This window comes from Loxodonta africana, chromosome 7 (assembly GCF_030014295.1).
Source record: "Loxodonta africana isolate mLoxAfr1 chromosome 7, mLoxAfr1.hap2, whole genome shotgun sequence".
NCBI classification, from domain to species: domain Eukaryota; kingdom Metazoa; phylum Chordata; class Mammalia; order Proboscidea; family Elephantidae; genus Loxodonta; species Loxodonta africana.
In genome coordinates this window covers 36,613,405-36,632,688 of record NC_087348.1, presented here as the reverse complement: position 1 = coordinate 36,632,688, position 19,284 = coordinate 36,613,405, and the positions used below count along the sequence as shown (strand labels likewise).

General features: G+C 57.9%; 1 protein-coding gene across 9 annotated transcripts in view; it reads left to right on the top strand.

Annotated features, from left to right (window-relative positions):
* Positions 1-18,865, top strand: part of DGKZ (diacylglycerol kinase zeta) — a 36,148-nt gene extending 17,283 nt beyond the window's left edge. For 3 of the 9 annotated variants that reach the window (XM_064288209.1, XM_064288210.1, XM_064288212.1), the window contains exons 2-31: positions 4,726-4,834; positions 5,102-5,197; positions 5,519-5,596; positions 8,818-8,874; positions 9,302-9,370; positions 10,250-10,321; positions 10,413-10,529; positions 10,626-10,697; positions 11,010-11,105; positions 11,369-11,451; positions 11,547-11,607; positions 11,696-11,809; positions 11,908-12,048; positions 12,616-12,694; positions 12,875-12,930; positions 13,068-13,130; positions 13,234-13,307; positions 13,392-13,503; positions 13,824-14,023; positions 14,256-14,356; positions 14,467-14,546; positions 14,697-14,766; positions 14,900-14,940; positions 15,439-15,578; positions 16,586-16,617; positions 16,855-16,898; positions 17,370-17,490; positions 17,570-17,603; positions 17,829-17,928; positions 18,142-18,865. In XM_064288209.1, coding sequence (XP_064144279.1) covers positions 4,726-4,834; positions 5,102-5,197; positions 5,519-5,596; positions 8,818-8,874; positions 9,302-9,370; positions 10,250-10,321; positions 10,413-10,529; positions 10,626-10,697; positions 11,010-11,105; positions 11,369-11,451; positions 11,547-11,607; positions 11,696-11,809; positions 11,908-12,048; positions 12,616-12,694; positions 12,875-12,930; positions 13,068-13,130; positions 13,234-13,307; positions 13,392-13,503; positions 13,824-14,023; positions 14,256-14,356; positions 14,467-14,546; positions 14,697-14,766; positions 14,900-14,940; positions 15,439-15,578; positions 16,586-16,617; positions 16,855-16,898; positions 17,370-17,490; positions 17,570-17,603; positions 17,829-17,928; positions 18,142-18,258 — 2,629 coding nt within the window. In that variant the 3' untranslated portion in view covers positions 18,259-18,865. The other 6 variants (XM_064288208.1, XM_064288207.1, XM_064288213.1 and 3 more) reach the window with 6 other exon arrangements.
* Positions 18,866-19,284: the final 419 nt, after the last annotated feature.

The following is a 19,284-nucleotide window of genomic DNA, read 5'->3' as shown; positions in this document are numbered from 1 at the left end:
CTTGGCCAGGCACCACTGTCCTTTGTCCTCCCACAGGCCCTGCCCTCTCCAGACCCCCAACAACAGCTGGACATTGATGGGGCCCCCTGAGACCCTGTCCATCCTATCCACTCAGGCTTCCCCAGGCTCCCCACCAGCAGACTGAAGAGCAGCCATTTTGCTGGGCCATTGGTGTCGGAGCCCTTTGGGGCCTCCCCAGTAACTTTTACACATACTGTGTGGTATGTTGAAGGTGACAGAGAGGATGAGGTGGGGAGAAGCTATGCTCGGAACTGCGCTCGGGGAAAAAGCTCCAGCCTGGGTAGGGGAAGGGCCAGGAGAGGCCTGAGGCCAGGCTGGCTGTGACCAGACCCAGGAGAAGCTTCAGTAGAGATAGGAAGTCAGGAGTCAGGCAATTACTGACCAGAGGACAGAGGTTTCTGTGGAGACCAGAGGAACAGGAAGCATGAGGCCTGGGGGAGGGGACATCTGAGAGCACAGAGGCTTGAGGGCCTGGCCAGAGATCTGGTCGTACACTGTCATATCAGCTAGTCTAGCAGCCTCCCCAGACAAACAAGGAAACTGAGGCCCCTGAGGGGACACCTTTCCACATGGTCACACAACACTGGCCTGACATGCCTCCCTGTCCACTGGGAGTGACTGCACCTTGGGCAGCCAAGGAGGCCCTGGACAGATGTGGGCTTGGGCCCCCTGGCAGCATGCAGGGTGGCACACTGTGACAGCATCTGTAAGCTACCACCTGTGTCATGAGGGAGTATGTGCAGGAACCCTCTTCCTCCTGGCCACCTTGCCAGTGTGGGTCTGGAACAGCAGGGAGGCCCAGCCCTCCCCACCACCCATAGAGCACCGACGGCACCTCCCCCACACTGACTGTGGCCTTTTGTTTTCTGGGTGACACTAGCATCAGGCGGTGTGTCCGGGTGACTAATCTCCAGGCTGGGCAGCTGTCACAGGGCAGCCTGACCAGACAGGCGGAGAAAGCTGACACCCTGGAGGAGCGCTGGCCAGCCAGTGTCCTGGCAGCAGTAGGCAGGCAGGCCTTCCGGTTCCTCTTCCCTGGATGCAGAGCTGACCCCTAGGCAGGCCTGACCCTGGCCAGCCCAGGGAGCAGAACCAAGCCAGACAGACCTGGCTCAGGTCCTGGCTCTGCCCCCAGCTGGCCCTGTGACCTTAGGCATGCTATTGCCCCCTTCAGGCCTCAGTGTCCTCATCTCTGTGACAGAGCTCTTGGTTCTACCTGCCTTACGGGGTCATGGTAGGGCTCCAGTGAGATGATAAAGTGCCCAGCCCAGAGCCTCTCACAGAGTAGGAGTTCAGTAAATGGGTGGTTATTTTTCTAACTGCGATTCCCATCCCTACTCCATTCCTCATGGTCCAAGAGGAGAGACCCTACTCTCTGTCCCATCTCTGGGGTGCAGGGGGCAGGCTTTGCCCTCAGATGGACTTAAGTTCTGCATTGCCTCCACCCCTGTGGACTTTGGGTAGATTACCTCTCTGTTCCTCAGACTTAACACAGTGCCAGACTCAGCAAATGCCAGCCATGATGATATGGTTTTTAGGAGGGAGCCATGTTCTCTGCCCTCCAGCTCTCCTGCCCTGGAGCTCAGACTGCTCTGCCCTTGTCCCTATCATCTGCAGGGTCTGGGAAGCATAACAGGCAGGGACAAGAGCCAGGCAGTATCCAACACAGCTTCCCCAGGCATGGCTGCCTCCACTGCTCACTAGTGAAAGGATGCAGACACCTCGGCCCTGTCCGCCTCTCCCTCGGTCTCCCTGCACTGTGCATGGCTCAGACCCACAGCCTCAGTAGGAAATCAAGACAGTGAGTGAGTGAGAGGAGAAGGAAGCACTAGACATGCAGGCCAAGCCTGACTCCAAGGGCATTCCCATTGCTGTCAAGTGAATTTGGACTCATAGTAACCCTGTCGGACAGAGTATAACTGCCCCCGTAGAGTTTCTTAGGCTGTAATCCTTACAGAAGTGGATCACCAGGCAGTTTCTCCCTTGGAGTGGCAGGTGGGTTCGAAACACCAATCTTTGGGTTAGCAGCTGAGTGCTTAACTACTGTACCACCATCTCCTTCCAAACACATGTAGCTCTACCTTAGTCTCTCCTGCCCACTACTTGTTCAGGGCACCCACCCACCACGCCTGATTCCTGCCAGGCCCTCAGCAGGCAGAGGTATTTCTCCTGTTAGCCCCAGGCAGCGGAGCCCTGGTAGCACAGTGGTTAAGAGCTCAGCTGCTAACCAAAAAGTCACATTTACCAGCCACTCCTTGGAAACCTTATGGAGCAGTTCTACTTTGTCCTACAGGGTTGCAATGAGTCAGAATTGACTCAATGGCACACAACAATAGCCCCAGGCAGCATTGTCCCCTGGTTGTGACTCTGACCTCCCTGTGGATGCCAGAGGCTAGAATGCGCCTCCCCCAGAGTCAAGGCCCACGAAAGCACCTGATGGTGGGAGACAGGGCATCTGTCCATGAGCCCTCTGGAGGCAGTGCCACCCTAAACTGTACCTGGCTTCCTGCCTTGCTCTACTAACTGTGAAGAGAGGTGAGGGCTTAGAACCCTGATCCACATGGCCAGTGCAGAAGGGAAGGGCCAGGAGTAAGTGAGCTGGGGAAGGAAAGGAGTGCCTGTTCTCTGGAGCAGGTCAAGGGAGGGTGGTGGGAGCAGGGATGGCCCCCAGGGGCCCTGCTTCCTGCAGGAGGGAGCTCCAGCAGCTCCCTGTTAGGAAGCTTGAGAGCTGGGTCGCGGGCTGCAGTGGCAGAGCTGGGAGGGCTCTGGACATCAGCCAGTAGTTTCACACGTGGAATGTCCGTACTGTGCCTCTTACTTAGAAAGGTGAGACATTTGTGCAGAAAGTTCCTTCTGTCAGTCCCTCTGAGACAGATGCCTACATACACCCAGAATCCAGAGGGCTTTTCTTTTGTTGCTTCCCATACAAAATCCCCTGGGTGAAGACCAGGATGGCTTCTTCCCCCAGCCACTCCTCAGCTCACTGAGGGCCTTATTTCCTCAGAGCCCTTTGGTCCCTAAGTCAGATGCCAGAAACTCTCAGCCTGACCTTCAGACTGGGACTGAGTGAGTCTGTCGTCTCCTCAGGCCTGAGTTCCTTTTCAGAGAGCCTCGTTTTACTCTCACGGCTTGGTTTATGCCATATCCCAGGAGGGAACCTAACCTGCCCCATATTGGTGGCAAAGCAAAGGCCTGACAAGAGAGGAAGACTTGCCCTCGGCCCCAGCGCTGTCTGGGGCCACTCAGAACTAGAACCCAGGACTCCAGCTTCCAGCTTCCTTTTTCATTTCCATCAGCTTCTGGCAAGAGCAGTGAGATCCTTTAGGCCCAGGACTTTGTGGATGATGTTGCCAGGACAGAGGAAGCTGGGGTGGGTAGCCAAAAGCCCCCTCCTACCCATTAGTCCTAGGGCAGCTGAGGAGTACTACCGGGGCTTCTAACAGCTGTAAGTGTGGGCTCCCCTGAGAATTCCCCAGGACCCTTGAATACCCCATTTATGGAGGTGAAAGGCCATAGTTCTCCCCAATGCCAAGGGTCCCCTCTCTGCTCACAGAGAATGGGCTGTGAAAGAACTGGCTGCAGGATGGGCTATGGCCTGGCCACACTCCTGATGCTTCGGTCTCTATGTCCAACAGCCGCCGCCTGTCCCTGCCATGGAGACCTTCTTTAGGAGACACTTCCAGCGGAAGGCGCCGGGCTCTGGAGAGGGGCAGCGGCGGCCGAGCGGCGTGGGGTTTCCCACGGGCAAGGCCCAGCGCCGCTCCCCTGTTGGTCAGGCCTCTTCCTCGCTGGCCCAGCGGCGCCGCTCCAGCGCACAGCTCCAGGGCTGCCTCCTGGGCTGCAGGGTGGGGGCCCGGGGCACCCGCCGGCGCTCCAGCACCGCACCCCCAGCCTGCAACCCCCGCTTCACCGTGGATGAGGTCACCACCCCCCAGTCTGTCACTGTCGGGGCACCGCTTCTGGGTGCGCCCCAGCTGCTGGCCAGGCTTGTGGGCATGAAGGAGGAGGAGGAGGATGTGGCAGCTAGGGCATTGAGTGCCACCCAGCCAGGCACCAAGAGACCAGGGTCACCCCCACACCTGCGCACCCGCCCACTGCAGCCAGTGCCCCGTTACCTTCGCCGGCGCCAAGCCTCCCCACACCTGCTCCCTGCTGATGTGGTCTACGACCGTGCCTTCTGGGGCCTGCATGGCTACTACCGGCACCTCAGTCAGAGTCGGCCCTCGGGCCAGCACCCTGGCTCTGGGGGCCAAAGAGCTTCAGGCATCACAGCCAGCCCTATGTTACCCACCCGTGTGCGCCCGCTGTCCCGCCGGCGCCAGGTAGCCCTGCGGCGCAAGTCGGCCGGACCCCAGGCCTGGAGTGCCCTGCTTGCGTAGGTATAGCCTTGATCAGCAAGGCAAGTGGTGTGGCCCCAAGGCACCTGACTGGGCCAGGGCCTCACCGCTCTATCTGACCTGCAGGTGCTGCCCGGGAACAGCTCCAGGCTGCTCCCTGGGGCCAGCGCACCCCAGAAGGGCCGCATGAGGGGCTGCGTCTCCTGCAGGGAGCCTGTCAGAGTCTTGGGCTCTGTGAGGTCCTCTGCCCTCCCTACTGCGGTCCCTCCCTTGGCCTTGGGTTGAGCTGAGATCCCAGATGGTAGGGAAGGAAGCGGACAGCAAGTGCTCAGCTGGCCCTGGGCCTCAGCTGTCTCCTTTCCTGTAGGAAAGCCATCGCCAAGTCAGGCCTCCCGCACCTGGCACTCCCTCCGCCCACGCCCGGGGCCCTGTGTGGAGAGTCCGAGCGGCAGATCCGGAGCACTGTGGACTGGAGCGTGAGTGGTGGTGTGCTGGGTACCAGCCCCTGCTGTGCTGGGGAGGGGCCAGAGGGATTGTGGGTACTGAGAAAGGAGGAGGGGGGTTTGTGGGGAGGAGCAAGCCACCAGGGGGTGGCTGCATTTGTGTCAAGCCTTAAACAGTAAAGTAGATCCAGGTGGCTGGAGCCTAAGCTTTATCTTGGAGAGGGTGGAAGGGGCAGGGTGGGGGCAGACTGGTGGGCTTGGTGGCAGGCATGCATTGAGCATGTTTCTCCTGTGGTCTAGGAATCGGCGACGTATGGGGAGCATATCTGGTTTGAGACCAACGTGTCGGGGGACTTCTGCTATGTTGGGGAGCAGTACTGTGTAGCTAAGATGCTGGTGAGTGAGCTCTGTGGCATGCTGCCCCCTGGTGGTGGAGCTGGATCTAGAAGCCTGTACACAGACCCCTGGGTCCTGATGCTACAGCCCTTCAGAGGAGAGGGGAGCAGTCTCTGACCTGAGCGTCCCTGCTGTGTACTGCCCACGGATGGTGAGGGGAATGGGGGCTTTATCTTGTTGCCAGGAGCCAGGACTGGGGAGGTTTCTAGTTACACAGGGGGCCACTGTGCTGGGGCACATTGGGGTTTCTCTACCTGCTCAGGGGCCGGGCCCAGATGGAGTTACCAGGTGCCTCAGAGGCCCTCGCTTTCTTTCCTGCAGCAGAAATCCGTGTCAAGGAGAAAGTGTGCAGCCTGCAAGATCGTGGTGCACACACCCTGCATCGAACAGCTGGAGAAGGTGCGTGGTGGCCCAGCCTGGCAAGGCCCTCTCAGATACTTACCTATACATGTGCACTCAAGTTACATGACATCGCCTGCCAGGGGGGCCCCCCCCAACACACATAGTGGTGGAGAGCCAAGGACTCTGAAGCGTTTGAATCCTGCCTCCCCTCGTATATTAGCTGTGAGACCTTGGCAAGTGACTTAATCTTCCTGTGCCACAGATGAATCACCTATAAAGGGGAGAGGACATCACAGTCCTTACCTCATGCGATTATCATGAAGATTAAATAAGATGAAGCATGTGTATGACACGTCAGAAGTGCTCTCAAGTGTTTGCTGCTGTTGGTTTTATTAACAGCTTTCTTGCGGTAACTTATGTACAAGTCACCATTTAAAGTGTGCAATTCAGTGGCTTTTAGTATATGTTCACAGAGTTGTGCAATCATCACTGCAATCCATTTGAGAACATTTTCATTACCCCCAAAAGAAACCATGTTCTCTTTAGGCATCATTCCCCATTCTCTGCAGTCCCCAGTCCTAGGCAACCACTAATCTGCTTTCTGTCCACTAGAGTCGCCTATCCTGGACATTTCGTATAAATGGAATCACACAATACGTGGTTCTTTGTGTCTAGCTCCTTTCATTCAGCATGTTTTCATGGCTTATCCGTGTTGTAGCATGTAGCATTTCTTTTTATTGCCAAATACTACTCTATTGTATGGATACACCACGTTTTGTTTACCCATTCATCCATCAGCTGATGAACACTTTTGGGCTATGATGAATAATGCCGCTGTGAACGTTTTTGTACACGTTTTTATGTGAACATGTTTTCATTGTTCTTGGGCAGATAACAAGGAGTAGAACTGTTGGGTGATATGGTAACTCTCTGTTTAGCTTTTGAGGGGCTGCCAGATTGTTTCCAAAGCGGCTGCACCATCACACGTTTATACCAGCGATGTATGAGGGTTCCGATTTGCCCACATCCTCGCTTGCTATGATCTGTCTTTTTTATTCTAGCCGTCCTAGTGGGTGTGAAGTTGTATATCAGTGTGGTTTTACTTGCATTTTCCTGATGGCTAATGATGTTGAGCATCTTTTCATGTGTTTATTGGCCATTTGTATGTCTTTGGAGAATTGTCTATTCAGGTCTTTTGCCCATTTTTTTAAATTGGGTTACTTGTCTCTATTATTGAGTTGTAAAAGTACTTTATATAAGCTGGATACTGTTCACTTCTCAGGTACATAATTTGCACAAAAAATTCCCATTTTGTGGGTTGTCTTTTCACTTTTTTAATAGCATCCTTTGAAACACAAAAGGTTTTAATTTTGAGGAAGTCCAGTTTATCTATTTTTGTTGTTGTTGCGTATGCTTCTGGTATCCTAAGAAACCATTGCCTTCTGTGCTTGGTTTTCATCCTGAACTTCAGCTGTAGGGGAAGCAGCAGGATGGGGCCCTCAGAGGGCTCAGCAGCATTAAGACTTCTGTGTGGCATCTTGAAAGAGGATCTTGTGTGCCATCAAGTCAATTCCAACTCATAGGGGCCCTATAGGACAGAGGAGAACTGCCCCATAGGGTTTCCTAGGCTGTAATCTTTATGGGAACAGATTGCCAGGTCTTTGCTTCCGTGAAACAGCTGGTGGGCTCGAACCACTAACCTTTTGATTTGCAGCCAAGTGCTTAACCATTGTGCCTCCAGGACTCCTTAAAGGGAAATCTTAGCAGCTCTGATTCATTGCCTGGTGGTGTTGGTGCCTCATCTGCTTTTCTCTAGCCCTCCCATTCTCTCTACTAGAATGTGAGCTCTGGAGGGCAGGGGCTGTTGTCTGTGCAGTGCTGGATCCGCAGCACCTGGAGCAGAGCCTGGCAGAGAGTGGGACTCATTGAATAATTCTTGAAAGGATGAATTAGTGAATGGTGGCCATGACACCAAATTATCAGTGTCCAAATTAATACTTAGAAGAGACTACTGACTTGCTGAGGCTTCAGAGCTCAGCAGTGGCCAGTTCAGTCCTGGGTAGCTCCAAAGCCTGTGCTCTGGCCCTTGCTCACAGCCTCTGTCAAGCCCTTTCCCCAAGAACCCTTATCCACAGTGTATCTGCAGCTGGGGGCACATCTGGACACTGTGTTTCTAGAGAGATAGAGGGAACGCTGGGCTGGTGGGCAGCCTGTGGTCGAGGCAGGGGGTGGGAGGGGTGGCCGTGGATCATCAGGTCTCCCCAGCCTCCAGAAACCCAGACCAGCACACACACATCCGTGAGATTAGGAATGACATAAGCAAGGCTTAACTTGGGCTGGTTCCCCAACCCTTGAATTATAGAGCAAGGCTTCCCTTTTGTTGTCAGTTGTCATCAAGTCGATTCTGACTCACGGCAACCACAGGTGTCCAGAGTAGAACTGCTTCATAGGGTTTTCAAGACTGTGACCTTTCAGAAGCAGATTGCCAGGCCTTACTCCCGAAATGCCTCTGGGTGTGTTTGAACTGCCAACCTTTCAGTTAGTAGTCCAGTGCTCAGCCACTTGAGCCACACAGGGACTCTAAGGCTTCCCTACAGCCCCTCTAAGGCTGAAGCAGGGACAGAGAAGCTGAAGTGTCATCTAGGCACTGTAGACCCATCATCACCTGCTAAGTTGAAAATCAAACCAGTGTTCAACAGCAAACTAGCTAAAGGCCTCCAGGGGCCAGTCAGAACCAGCCTGCAAGCAGGATTGAGTTGCCTGCAGATGCCTGGGCTGGGGGTGCTGGAGGTGATTAAGAATATAAAGATAGTAAACCATGATCCCAATATAAACCAAAACCAAACCAAACCCAGTGCTGTCAATTCCAACTCATAGCAACCCTATAAGACAGAGTAGAACTGCCCCATAGAGTTTCCAAGGAGTGCCTTTTGGATTTGAACTGCTGACCCTTTGGTTAGCAGCCGTAGCACTTAACCACTATGCCACCAGGGTTTCCGGTCCCAATACAGTGAGTGTAAAACTACGACTGTCTTCCTCACCTGGGATACTGGGCAGAAAGCTGTGGGGAGCAGAGGAAGGAGAACGTCCTTCTGGCTAGTGGGGAGGAGACAGGAACACAGGAGGGCTTCCCAAAGGAGGTATCTCACATTCCAAGGGCTCCCAGGATGAACTGGGGCTAATGCTACTGTGTGAGGATGGCTCTGGGTGACCCTTGCATGGAGGAATAGCCATATGGCTGACCCTGACATTTTTGTGGTCATTGCAATGTTTCACAGATAAATTTCCGCTGTAAGCCATCCTTCCGGGAATCAGGCTCCAGGAACGTCCGTGAGGTAAGTGTGTATCATGGTGGGTAGGGGCAAGGAGGCCCAGGTTTTTCAAGTGGGCCTCTCTGCAGTGCCTCCAGATTGCCACCAGGGAGCTCAGCTCCTTCCGGCTGCTGGGGTCCTGGGAGGTACAAGGCTGAGGCTCTGAGAAGGTCTCCCAAAGGGGAAGGCTGGCGGCAGAAGAGGGGGCTGGGGCACGGCTTGCCTCCTTGGGCCTCCTAGCACTCTCTGCCAAATTGTGTGCCACCCTGGGGAAGTCACACCCTTCTCGGAGTCTTAGTCTTGCCTGCAGGCCGTGGAGAGAAGTCTTCAGCCCCTCTCACCTCATATACAGGATTGTACTGTTAACATATCAAAGGTGGTGGGATGTGCTCAGGCCTCTTGACCCAACACATGCTCTCCCCCTAGTGATATTCCTTTTCCCCTCCTCCAGCCCACCTTTGTGCGTCACCACTGGGTACATCGGCGGCGCCAGGATGGCAAGTGTCGACACTGCGGGAAGGTGAGAGGCCTTGTCGACCTACTCCCCCCCAGCCCTAGGCCTGGTGGTCCTAAACCCCATGCTCTGTGAACAGTGTGGCCTCTGTATCATGACTGTGACACCAGAGCACAGAGGCCAGGGTTCACTCAGCCTGACAGCTGTTAGTCCCAAACCACCGTGGCCCCACTCTTGTCCCTGGGCTAAGAGGAGAGCAAGGAGGTCAGAAAGTCCCTTCTAGTGCAATGCATCTGGACTGCTTTGAGGCCATGGGTGGCCTCTGAGATCTGGATAGACTTTCTCACCTGTTCAGCCTAACAGATACTTTCCTGGCACCTGTTGTGTACCAAGCACTGAGCCAGGTGGCGGTGCTGCCCCCTGGAGGCCAGTGCAGCTGGCAGCCGGCACTGCCGCTGAGCTGCCCTGGCACAGCCAGTGGTTGTGTTGTTCACTTTGTGGTTGTCTGGCTCCCTCAGGAAGTGTAAGCTCTGAGAGGCGTCAGGGCTTTGTCCTTTTTTCCATTTCCTGCCAACATCTGGCATAGTGCCTGGCATGCCAGCCCTCAGTAAATGTCTGTGGGATGAGCAAGGGAAGGAATGTGAAAGGTACTGTGAAGAAGCACTTGAAGAGGACACGGAGAGGCCTGGGGGTCTGGAACCTGAGTTAATCTAAACATCCTTTACTGCAGAGCATGTGTGCACATACACTCCCAGCGCTTTGCAGTTAACTGCAGAAAGGCATGGGGCCCTGGTTAAGCACCCCTGCTCCAGGACTTATTTTATGGTGTTAGATTTTTGAAACATGCTCAGTTTCCCTAATTGGAGAGAGGCTGGCACCAGGGCGGGCCTGGGTCTGCTGCTCTAGGTCCGGCCCCTGGTACCCACCCAGCCTCTCCACCCTCAGGGCTTCCAGCAGAAGTTCACGTTCCACAGTAAGGAGATTGTGGCCATCAGTTGTTCCTGGTGCAAGCAAGCAGTGAGTGGGCCCCTGTCCCCGTGGCTGTCCCCGGGCTTGGGTCCTGGGGTCTAGGCTTGGCCCAGCTCAGCCTCACCGCCCTCGCCTCTAGTACCACAGCAAGGTGTCCTGCTTCATGCTGCAGCAGATAGAGGAGCCCTGCTCCCTGGGCGTCCATGCCGCTGTGGTCATCCCGCCCACCTGGATCCTCCGAGCCCGCAGGCCCCAGGTGAGTCCTGCCTGCACCCTTGAGGCCCCCGCCCCCACCCACTTAGGGTCTCCCAGTCTACCCACCTCGTCACCGACGCCTCTGTTCCCCTTGCAGAATACCCTCAAGGCGAGCAAGAAGAAAAAGAGAGCATCCTTCAAGAGGAAATCGAGCAAGAAAGGACCTGAGGTTGGACTTGGGGCTGGCAAGCATTGGAAGGGGAAGGGGAAGGGCAGAAAAGAGTCCATTTCTTGGAACTCTGAGCCCCTGGAGCTGGGGCTGCCAGCTCATCCTTTTAGGGGGACAGTTTGGGATTTGGGCACCCCAAGGGTGGGCGATTAAATCCAACTAGCCTCTCTGTGGCTGGGCCCACCAAAGGTCAGACCCCAGAGGCGGTACATGAGGATGGGCAGAGGATAGAGTGTCACTCTGGGGACTGCTGGGATGCGGGTTGGGTCCTCTGAGACAGGAAGGAGCCTTACAGCTCCCTGTGTCTCCAAGGAGGGCCGTTGGAGACCTTTCATCATCAGGCCCACCCCATCCCCGCTCATGAAGCCCCTGCTGGTGTTTGTGAACCCCAAGAGTGGGGGCAACCAGGTAGGTGCAGCCTTCTCGCTCCACTGAGGACTGCGGGGTGGGGTTGGGGTCAAGCCTACCTCCCAACAACTCTGCCCAGGCTCCGTTTCAGGTGTCTGCCCGTTCTCTCTTTCCTAGGCAGGGATCTGAGAAAGTCCTACCTTGTATCCATCTTTCTGGGCCTGGCCCCACAGCCACTACTTCTCCCCCTTGGTCCTCCACCCCGACTGCCTCCTCGCTGTCTCCCTCTTTCCCAACACCTCTTGGCTCCTGCCTTCCCACAGGGCGCTAAGATCATCCAGTCCTTTCTCTGGTATCTCAATCCCCGGCAAGTCTTTGACCTGAGCCAGGGAGGGCCCAAAGAGGCGTGAGTACTTGCCAAGGTTCCAGGGGCTGGTGAAGGGCTGGCCTGGCTTTCAAAGCACACACACCCTGACCGCATGCCTGTCTTCCCAACCCTAGGCTGGAGATGTACCGCAAAGTGCACAACCTGCGGATCCTGGCCTGTGGGGGCGACGGCACGGTGGGTGCTCCTCCTGGGGCCACAGGGTCTGGGCTGAAGCCTGGGCCTCCCTCAGGGCGTGATGGGCCTCCTGCCCTGCCTTCCTCAGGTCGGCTGGATTCTTTCCACCCTGGACCAGCTGCGCTTGAAACCACCACCCCCTGTTGCCATCCTACCTCTGGGTACAGGCAACGACTTGGCCCGTACCCTCAACTGGGGAGGGGTAAGAGCCCACAGGAGGGCGGGCCAGTTGGAGGGCGGCCATGCGGCAGGGGGGTCTCCAACCATGGCAGCTGTTTAGACCCTACTTCCTCCCACCAGGGCTACACAGATGAGCCTGTATCCAAGATCCTCTCCCACGTAGAAGAGGGAAATGTGGTAAAGCTTGACCGCTGGGACCTCCAAGCTGAGCCCAACCCTGAGGCGGGGCCTGAGGAGCGTGACGAGGGTGCCACCGACCGGGTGGGTCAGCCAGGGCAGGGCAGGGGTGTCAGGGCAGTCTCCATGCTCAGGACTCAGGCCCTTTCCACGCCTTGGTGTCTGGGGCTCCCAGGGACCCCACTCTCCCTCTCGCTGGTGGGTCGTTATCTCTTGGGTGGATGTCTGTCTCTCCAAGCTTCGCTGCTTCATCTGCATAGTGGGCATTATGGTGTTCACGTCACAAAAGGGTTGTGCATTCAGGCCTCAGCACCTCTTTACTGAGTACCCGCTACTTGTCAGGCCTTGTAAGCAGTGAACAAAACTCAGTTCCTGCTCTCGTGGGGCTTTTACAAGATAGACATGTCGGGAACAGTGCTGTGGAAGGAAACAGCTGAGGAGAGGATGCTCCCAGGGACCTGGGTGCTCTTTTACCCCAGGCACTTGGGGAAGCTCCCTGAGAAGCTTTGGGTAGAGCAGGGCAGAGCCTGATGTGGGCAGGAAGGGCAGCAAGAGCTTCCAAGATTTTGTTAACTGTGCTGGGAGAAAGGCCCTGAAAGTCCCTGGGTGAGCAAGGCCCCACCCTCATCTTAGTCCCTCGACCTTTTCCAGTTGCCCCTGGATGTCTTCAACAACTACTTCAGCCTGGGCTTTGATGCCCACGTCACCCTGGAGTTTCACGAGTCGCGAGGTTGGCAGCCTTGGGAAGTCGGGGCGGGGAGGCGGGGGCGGTGGGCACAGGAGTGTCCCTGAAGAGAGTCAGGCTCAGGCCCCCCTCCCTCCCCAGTAAATGACAGTCATCCCCAGCCGTCTGTCCTCACCCCAACCTGGACGAGTGGCTGATTGTCCCTCATTTCTTGTCTCCACCCAGAGGCCAACCCGGAGAAGTTCAACAGCCGCTTCCGGAACAAGATGTTCTATGCTGGGGTGAGTCGGGGGCCTGCCAGCACCGCCCTCCCGTGCCCACCTTTTCTACCACCCGTGCCCCCCGTCCCCTGTATCTGCCAGGGCAATGAGGAGGGATGGTCCCTGTCGCCAGATGGTGACGCCTCCGCCTCCCACAGACAGCCTTCTCCGACTTCCTGACGGGCAGCTCCAAGGACTTGGCCAAGCACATCCGAGTGGTGGTGAGCAGGGCGAGGCCGGCAGGCAGCATGGGGGACAGCAAGGAGAAGGAGGAGGCCGCCTCTGCATGTTACCCCCAACCCCCTTCCCTGTTCTTATTTCCAGTGTGATGGAACTGACCTGACCCCCAAGATTCAGGAGCTGAAACCCCAGTGCATTGTTTTCCTCAACATCCCCAGGTGAGGAGGGCAGGCTGGGGTAGGGGCCCTGCTGTCTCCATCCTGCAGAGACTGGCCTCTGAAGCCTCGCTGCCCTCCTTCTAGGTACTGTGCGGGCACCATGCCCTGGGGCCACCCCGGGGAGCACCACGACTTTGAGCCCCAGCGGCATGATGACGGCTACCTCGAGGTCATTGGCTTCACCATGACGTCCCTGGTGAGTGGGCAAGCACAGGGCCTGCCTGGAAGCCCTGGCTCTGCGGTGGCCCCTGCCTGTTCCCAGATGCCAACTTTCTGAAGGTGGGAGGGTCACCCACGCTCCCCTGGTTGGCCAGGATGGAGGGTTCACCCTCTTCTCCTCTGTCTATCCAGGACCCCTCACTGCCCGTTTCTGTTTGGCTCTCACTCTTCCTTCCCCTCTCTGGCCGGGGACTACCTCACTTTTGTTCTCTGGTCAGAGCACCCCCTGAAGGAGCAGAACTGGTGGCCTCCCCGCCACGTGCCCCACCCCCCTGACCTGAGCTTCCTCTGCTGCAGGCAGCGCTGCAGGTAGGGGGGCATGGCGAGCGGCTGACGCAGTGCCGCGAGGTGGTGCTCACCACGTTCAAGGCCATCCCGGTGCAGGTGGATGGCGAGCCCTGCAAGCTCGCTGCCTCACGCATTCGGATCACCCTGCGCAACCAGGCCACCATGGTGCAAAAGGCCAAGCGGCGGAGCACTGCCCCCCTACATAGCGAGTACGTCCCCAGCCCCAGCCACCACTTGCTGTGGGCCAGAGGCCAAGACACTACGGGCTCCCTGGCCTTGGTTTCCCCAGCTATACAAGGGACTGGCAGGGCCTCTGCCTCTGTCCAGGGCAGTTGGGAGTGGGAGGCCCTTCCTCTCCTGCTGAGCTTGGTGCCCAGCCCAGAATTGGTGCCCCTGGGGTGGGGCCTGTGGCTGAGCCCCCTTCCTGCCTCCGCCCTTCAGCCAGCAGCCGGTGCCCGAGCAGCTACGGATCCAGGTGAGCAGAGTCAGCATGCATGACTACGAAGCCTTGCATTATGACAAGGAGCAGCTCAAGGAGGCTTGTAAGTAACCAGCTAGATCGGGTTGAGGCAGGGGTGGCAGAGCGGTGGAGGACCCTGAGGGTAGGGCAGTGGGCTCTAGCCAGCTGTTGAAGGCCCCTTCTGTCCTCCAGCCGTGCCCCTGGGCACTGTGGTGGTCCCAGGAGATAGCGACCTCGAGCTCTGCCGCGCCCACATCGAGAGGCTCCAGCAGGTAAGGGGGTGCCTGGCTGAGAAGGTGGTGGGGAATTGATGGCCGGCCTCCTCCCCCATACGAGCCTGTGCCTGTGCCTACCTGCTCCCGGTCTTTCTCTCCCTGGCCCCAGTCCCCTCTCAGCCCTGAACTTTTGTTCTCTCTCAACAGGAGCCTGATAGTGCTGGAGCAAGGTCCCCAACATGCCAGAAACTGTCCCCCAAGTGGTGCTTCCTGGATGGTGAGTCCTACCCTGAAAGGTCAGCTCCTGGCAGTCCTCGGCCCCATCCTGCCACCTCCTGGGGGAGCAGAGGCCCTGGGCCTGGGCAAGGACCCCCTCATTCTCAGGAAGCTCACTGTCCCTCTCTCCACAGCAACCACTGCCAGCCGTTTCTACAGGATCGACCGGGCCCAGGTGAGCTACCACTGCATCCAGGGACCTGGCGGCACCTCTCCTGGGGAGTGTTCCCTATTAGCCTGTCCACAGCCGAGCTGGCCCCTGCCTCTCGTACACCCCGCAGTGCACTCACACTTGTCGTGGCCATGGAGAGTGTGTGGCCTTGTCCTCCAAGCAGCAGTGTGCAGGGGTGGTACCAGCAGGAGAAGGAGGCCATGCTGGGTGGGTGGGAGAGCCTCGTAGCACAGGTGTGATCCGGGAGAGAAAAGAAAAGGCATCTGGCCAGAAGAAAAGCACAGTGCTGGGAAGAGGCAGAGGTGGTAGGTCCAGTATGCAAGGTCAGGGACAGGCCTTGGGTGGCACGAGTGGAGAGGAGGAGCGTGGGGAGGGGAAGGTGAGCAGGGTCTAGCAGGGCCACCTCGGCTGGCTGCCTCTTTTCAGTTTTCATGCTTTGTAGCAGAGGCATCTCCAGGTCTGTTGGCCTTGCTGCCCTGACCCGACCCTCCCCACCCACAGGAACACCTCAACTATGTGACAGAGATCGCACAGGACGAGATTTATATCCTGGACCCTGAGCTGCTGGGGGCATCGGCTCGGCCTGACCTGCCCACCCCCACCTCCCCTCTCCCCACCTCCCCGTGCTCACCAACGCCCCGGTGAGTCCCTAGCGACTCCTTAATTCCTGCCTGCAGCCCAACCCCTTCCTGAGCACCAGAAACACACCTCCAGCCAGCTGCCCACCAGCCTCTCCACTGGCTGACTAAATGGTGTCAGTGAATCTGGCCAAAACCCACCTCACTCACAGGCCTCCACCCTGACAGTTCTGGTCGTCCCCCTTCAGCCTGGTGCTCAAAGACGTGGGCTCCATCCCTGACTTCTTTCTTCTCCCAGCCCTTCATCTAATCCTTCAGCAAGTCCTGTCTGCTCCCTCAATATCCAAGCACTCCTCCTCACCTGCCCCCACCCCACAAGCCACCACACCCCGCACCTCCCGCTGTCGTACTGCCTTGTGTCCACGTGTGCCCACTATGGCCCATTCCCTACTCGGCGGCCTAAGTGGCCTGTAAAATTGCAGACCAGACCAGGCTGCTCCCCAGCCTAGAACCTTCCCTCTCAGCAGCCCTTAGGTCAGTCATGCTTTCCCTGGGTCTGGCTATCTCTGACGGCACCAGAGCCGCCTCCTTGTCACCACAGACCAGCCCCACTCATGTCTCTGTTCTCTGAGACCTCAAGTTTGCTCACCTCAGGACTTTACTATTCCCTCTACCTAAAACACACTCCCCCACCCTTCACGGAGCTGCCCACCCCTCATTCGAATCTCAGTTCAGCATTCCTCAGAGCAGTCTTTCCTGGGACCCTGTTTGAAGCTACCACCGTCTCCCAGTCGTTCGGTTACACTACCCTGTTTTCTGGTCTTCAGAGCACTTACATATGTCAAAGTATTTGTTTCCTTGTGTGTCTCCTGTATTAGAATGGAAGCTCCATGAGAGCCAGTCCCACATCTGTCTTGTTCACTGCAGTACCCCTGGTGCCTAGACCAGGGCTTGATATGTAGTAGGCACTCAATAAACTGTTGAAAGAACAAAGGGCACCCCAGGCTGGGGCTGGGTGGGGGCCGGCCAGCCATGCCGGCACATCCCATCTCATCCTGCTCTGTTCACAGGTTGCTCCAAGGGGATGCCACACCCCCTAAAGGTGAGGCCTGTCCCTCCGGGGCCCTCTCCTCTTTCCCCAGTCATACCAGTGAAGCTGGCTGGGGTGGGTGGTGCAGGCCCAGACAGCCTTAGCCCTACACAGATGAGCTCACATTCGCATGTGAGCCTCCACACACGTGCCCCAGCAGGTCCACCTCCTTGCACACAGGGCAGCTTCTGTGTGTTCACGCACACACAAGGCCACCCCCAGAGTGTAATGGGCAGGTGTTCTATGCAGGGGAAGAGCTGATTGAGGCTGCCAAGAGGAACGACTTCTGTAAGGTACCAGTTCCAGGGCTCCCCTGGGCTGAAGGGGGCTTTGGGGCTGGGCTGAGAGCTGGCTTCTTCAGGCGCTGTCTCTGTCTGGCCCTCTGCAGGGTCTCTGTGGTGCCTGTCCCATTCCCCCCTGTGTATGCCCCTTTCCCTGTCCGGGCCATAATAGGTAACTCTTAGGTTGGGTCCCAGGCCAGGCTCTGAGGACGAGCTTCCTACTCAGCCAGCCTACCCCTGTGCTTAGAAAGGAGTGAATCTTCCAGGAAACACAGGCCCCAGGGCCAGGTTGTAAGTGCTTCTGCCACAGGCATCCAGGGTGAGAGAAGCCCGTCTCTTTCCCCTGACACTCCAGAAAGGCCCCTGAGGTCTCTAGGGAGGCATGTGCACAAGTGTGCTAGCATCAGGCCCTGTGCCAGTGTATGTGGCTGGAAGGAGGGGTGACCCTGCGGACCCCCAGCATGCTCTGCCTCCTGCCCCCAGCTCCAGGAGCTGCACCGAGCCGGAGGTGACCTCACACACCGGGACGAGCGGAGCCGCACGCTCCTGCACCACGCTGTCAGCACTGGGAGCAAGGAGGTGGTCCGATACCTGCTGGACCATGGTGAGCTGACGCCTAGGGTCAGGCCGGGTGGGAGGAGAGAAGGTGGCCAGGCCGTTCTGACCCCTCCCCTGTCCTCCAGCCCCCACAGAGATCCTAGATGCTGTGGAGGAAAAGTGAGTATCTGGGCAGTGGAGGGTCAGGTTACCCTGGAAGCCACTCCTGTGTGGGCCTGCTGATCAGAGCCCCTAAACCCTCCCTGGCCATGTCTGCCATCCTCTGGGCAGCCCTTCCCCTTGCCCCAACACCCCGAGCTTCCTGCCCTTTCTGATGGCCCTCGGGAGACAGCCAGGAGGGCCCAGAGGACTGGCCGGGTCCACAGCCCACCCGTGCTCCCCCAGCGGGGAGACCTGTCTACACCAGGCTGCAGCCCTGGGTCAGCGCACCATCTGCCACTACATCGTGGAGGCCGGGGCCTCGCTCATGAAGACGGACCAGCAGGTGAGCTGGCCAGCAGGGCCCCGGCCAGGCAAACCCTACATTCCCTGTGGGGGTGAGCGGCTTTCGGGAATTGGAAGCTGTCCTTCAGTGGACACAGAATAGACCCTGGGAAACCCAGGCCAGCAGGAGAGGGCTGGTCCCTTTCCCCAGGCAGCCAGGAGGGAAGAGCCCTGCCCTCTGAGCCTGGGCTGACAGCAGCCCTCTCTCTTGCAGGGTGACACTCCCCGGCAGCGGGCCGAGAAGGCTCAGGACACAGAGCTGGCAGCCTACCTGGAGAACCGGCAGCACTACCAGATGATCCAGAGGGAGGACCAGGAGACGGCTGTGTAGCTGCAAGGCCCACGGTGGGCAGCTGAGGAGGGACAGTGCCTGCTGGAGGATGAGCGCCTTTCCTGCCCGCCTCACTGCCACATTCCACTTGGAAGCCACGGGGGGACCCAGGCCCCAGGGAAGGAGCCCCGTGCTGCCCCTGCAGAGCCACCCAGACCAAGGCTGGACTCTGAGGAGCTGGGGGTCTCACCTGTCCCCACAAGGCTCCAGCCTACCCCAGAGGCTCATGGAACAGGAAACTAGGCTGGGCCAGGCCCAAGCAGCCTCACCCTCATCGCAGGCGAAGCCCTCCTGGAGTTAGGGGAGAGGGGCTGTGAGTCAGTGTCACAGAGGAAGCCTTCGGGGAAGAGGTCTCTAAGCCACCTGGTCCTTTGGGGCCCCCGCCCTGAGGCTGGGGGAGATCAGCCCCTCTCCCGCCCTGACTCCATCCTCCCGGAAACAGCCTGCTGCATTTGCCTGCCTGCCCTGCTTGGCATCTCCCCCGGTGACCCTCCCCCTGTACCCAGTCATTTCATTGGAACTGTGTGGCCTGGGGGGTGAGGGCAGGGCTCTCACGGTGACATGTTTACAGCTGGGTGTGACTCAGTAAAGTGGACTTTTTTTTTTCCTTTCTGCTCTTTTTTTTGGGGTGGGGAGGACGTCGAGGAGCAGCGGGGTCAGCTGGGTTATCCTCAGGGCGGGGAGTGGATACCATCAACACAGACCTTCTTTTCTGGGGGCTCGGGTTCCGTTTCGGGGTGGGGTCCAGGGCCTGCCCAGGAGCTGACCTCTGTCCAGCGGCCTAGCTCCACGGGCCGGGGGAGGGGCCGGCTGCCTCCGCTTCCCGCTTCCCGCTGGGGCGATAACAATGAAAGAGGTGGGGCGGAGGAGGCCCGGGGCCTTTGGTCCATGAGGCCTTTGGTCCATTTGTCCTGTGGCCTTGAGCAAGCCCCCTCCCCCCGGCTTCAGTTGCTGCCCCTGTTTAGGGGATTGGGTGAAGTGAACCCTGAGGCCTCAGGGTAGGAGGGGTGGGCATTGCAGCCAGCG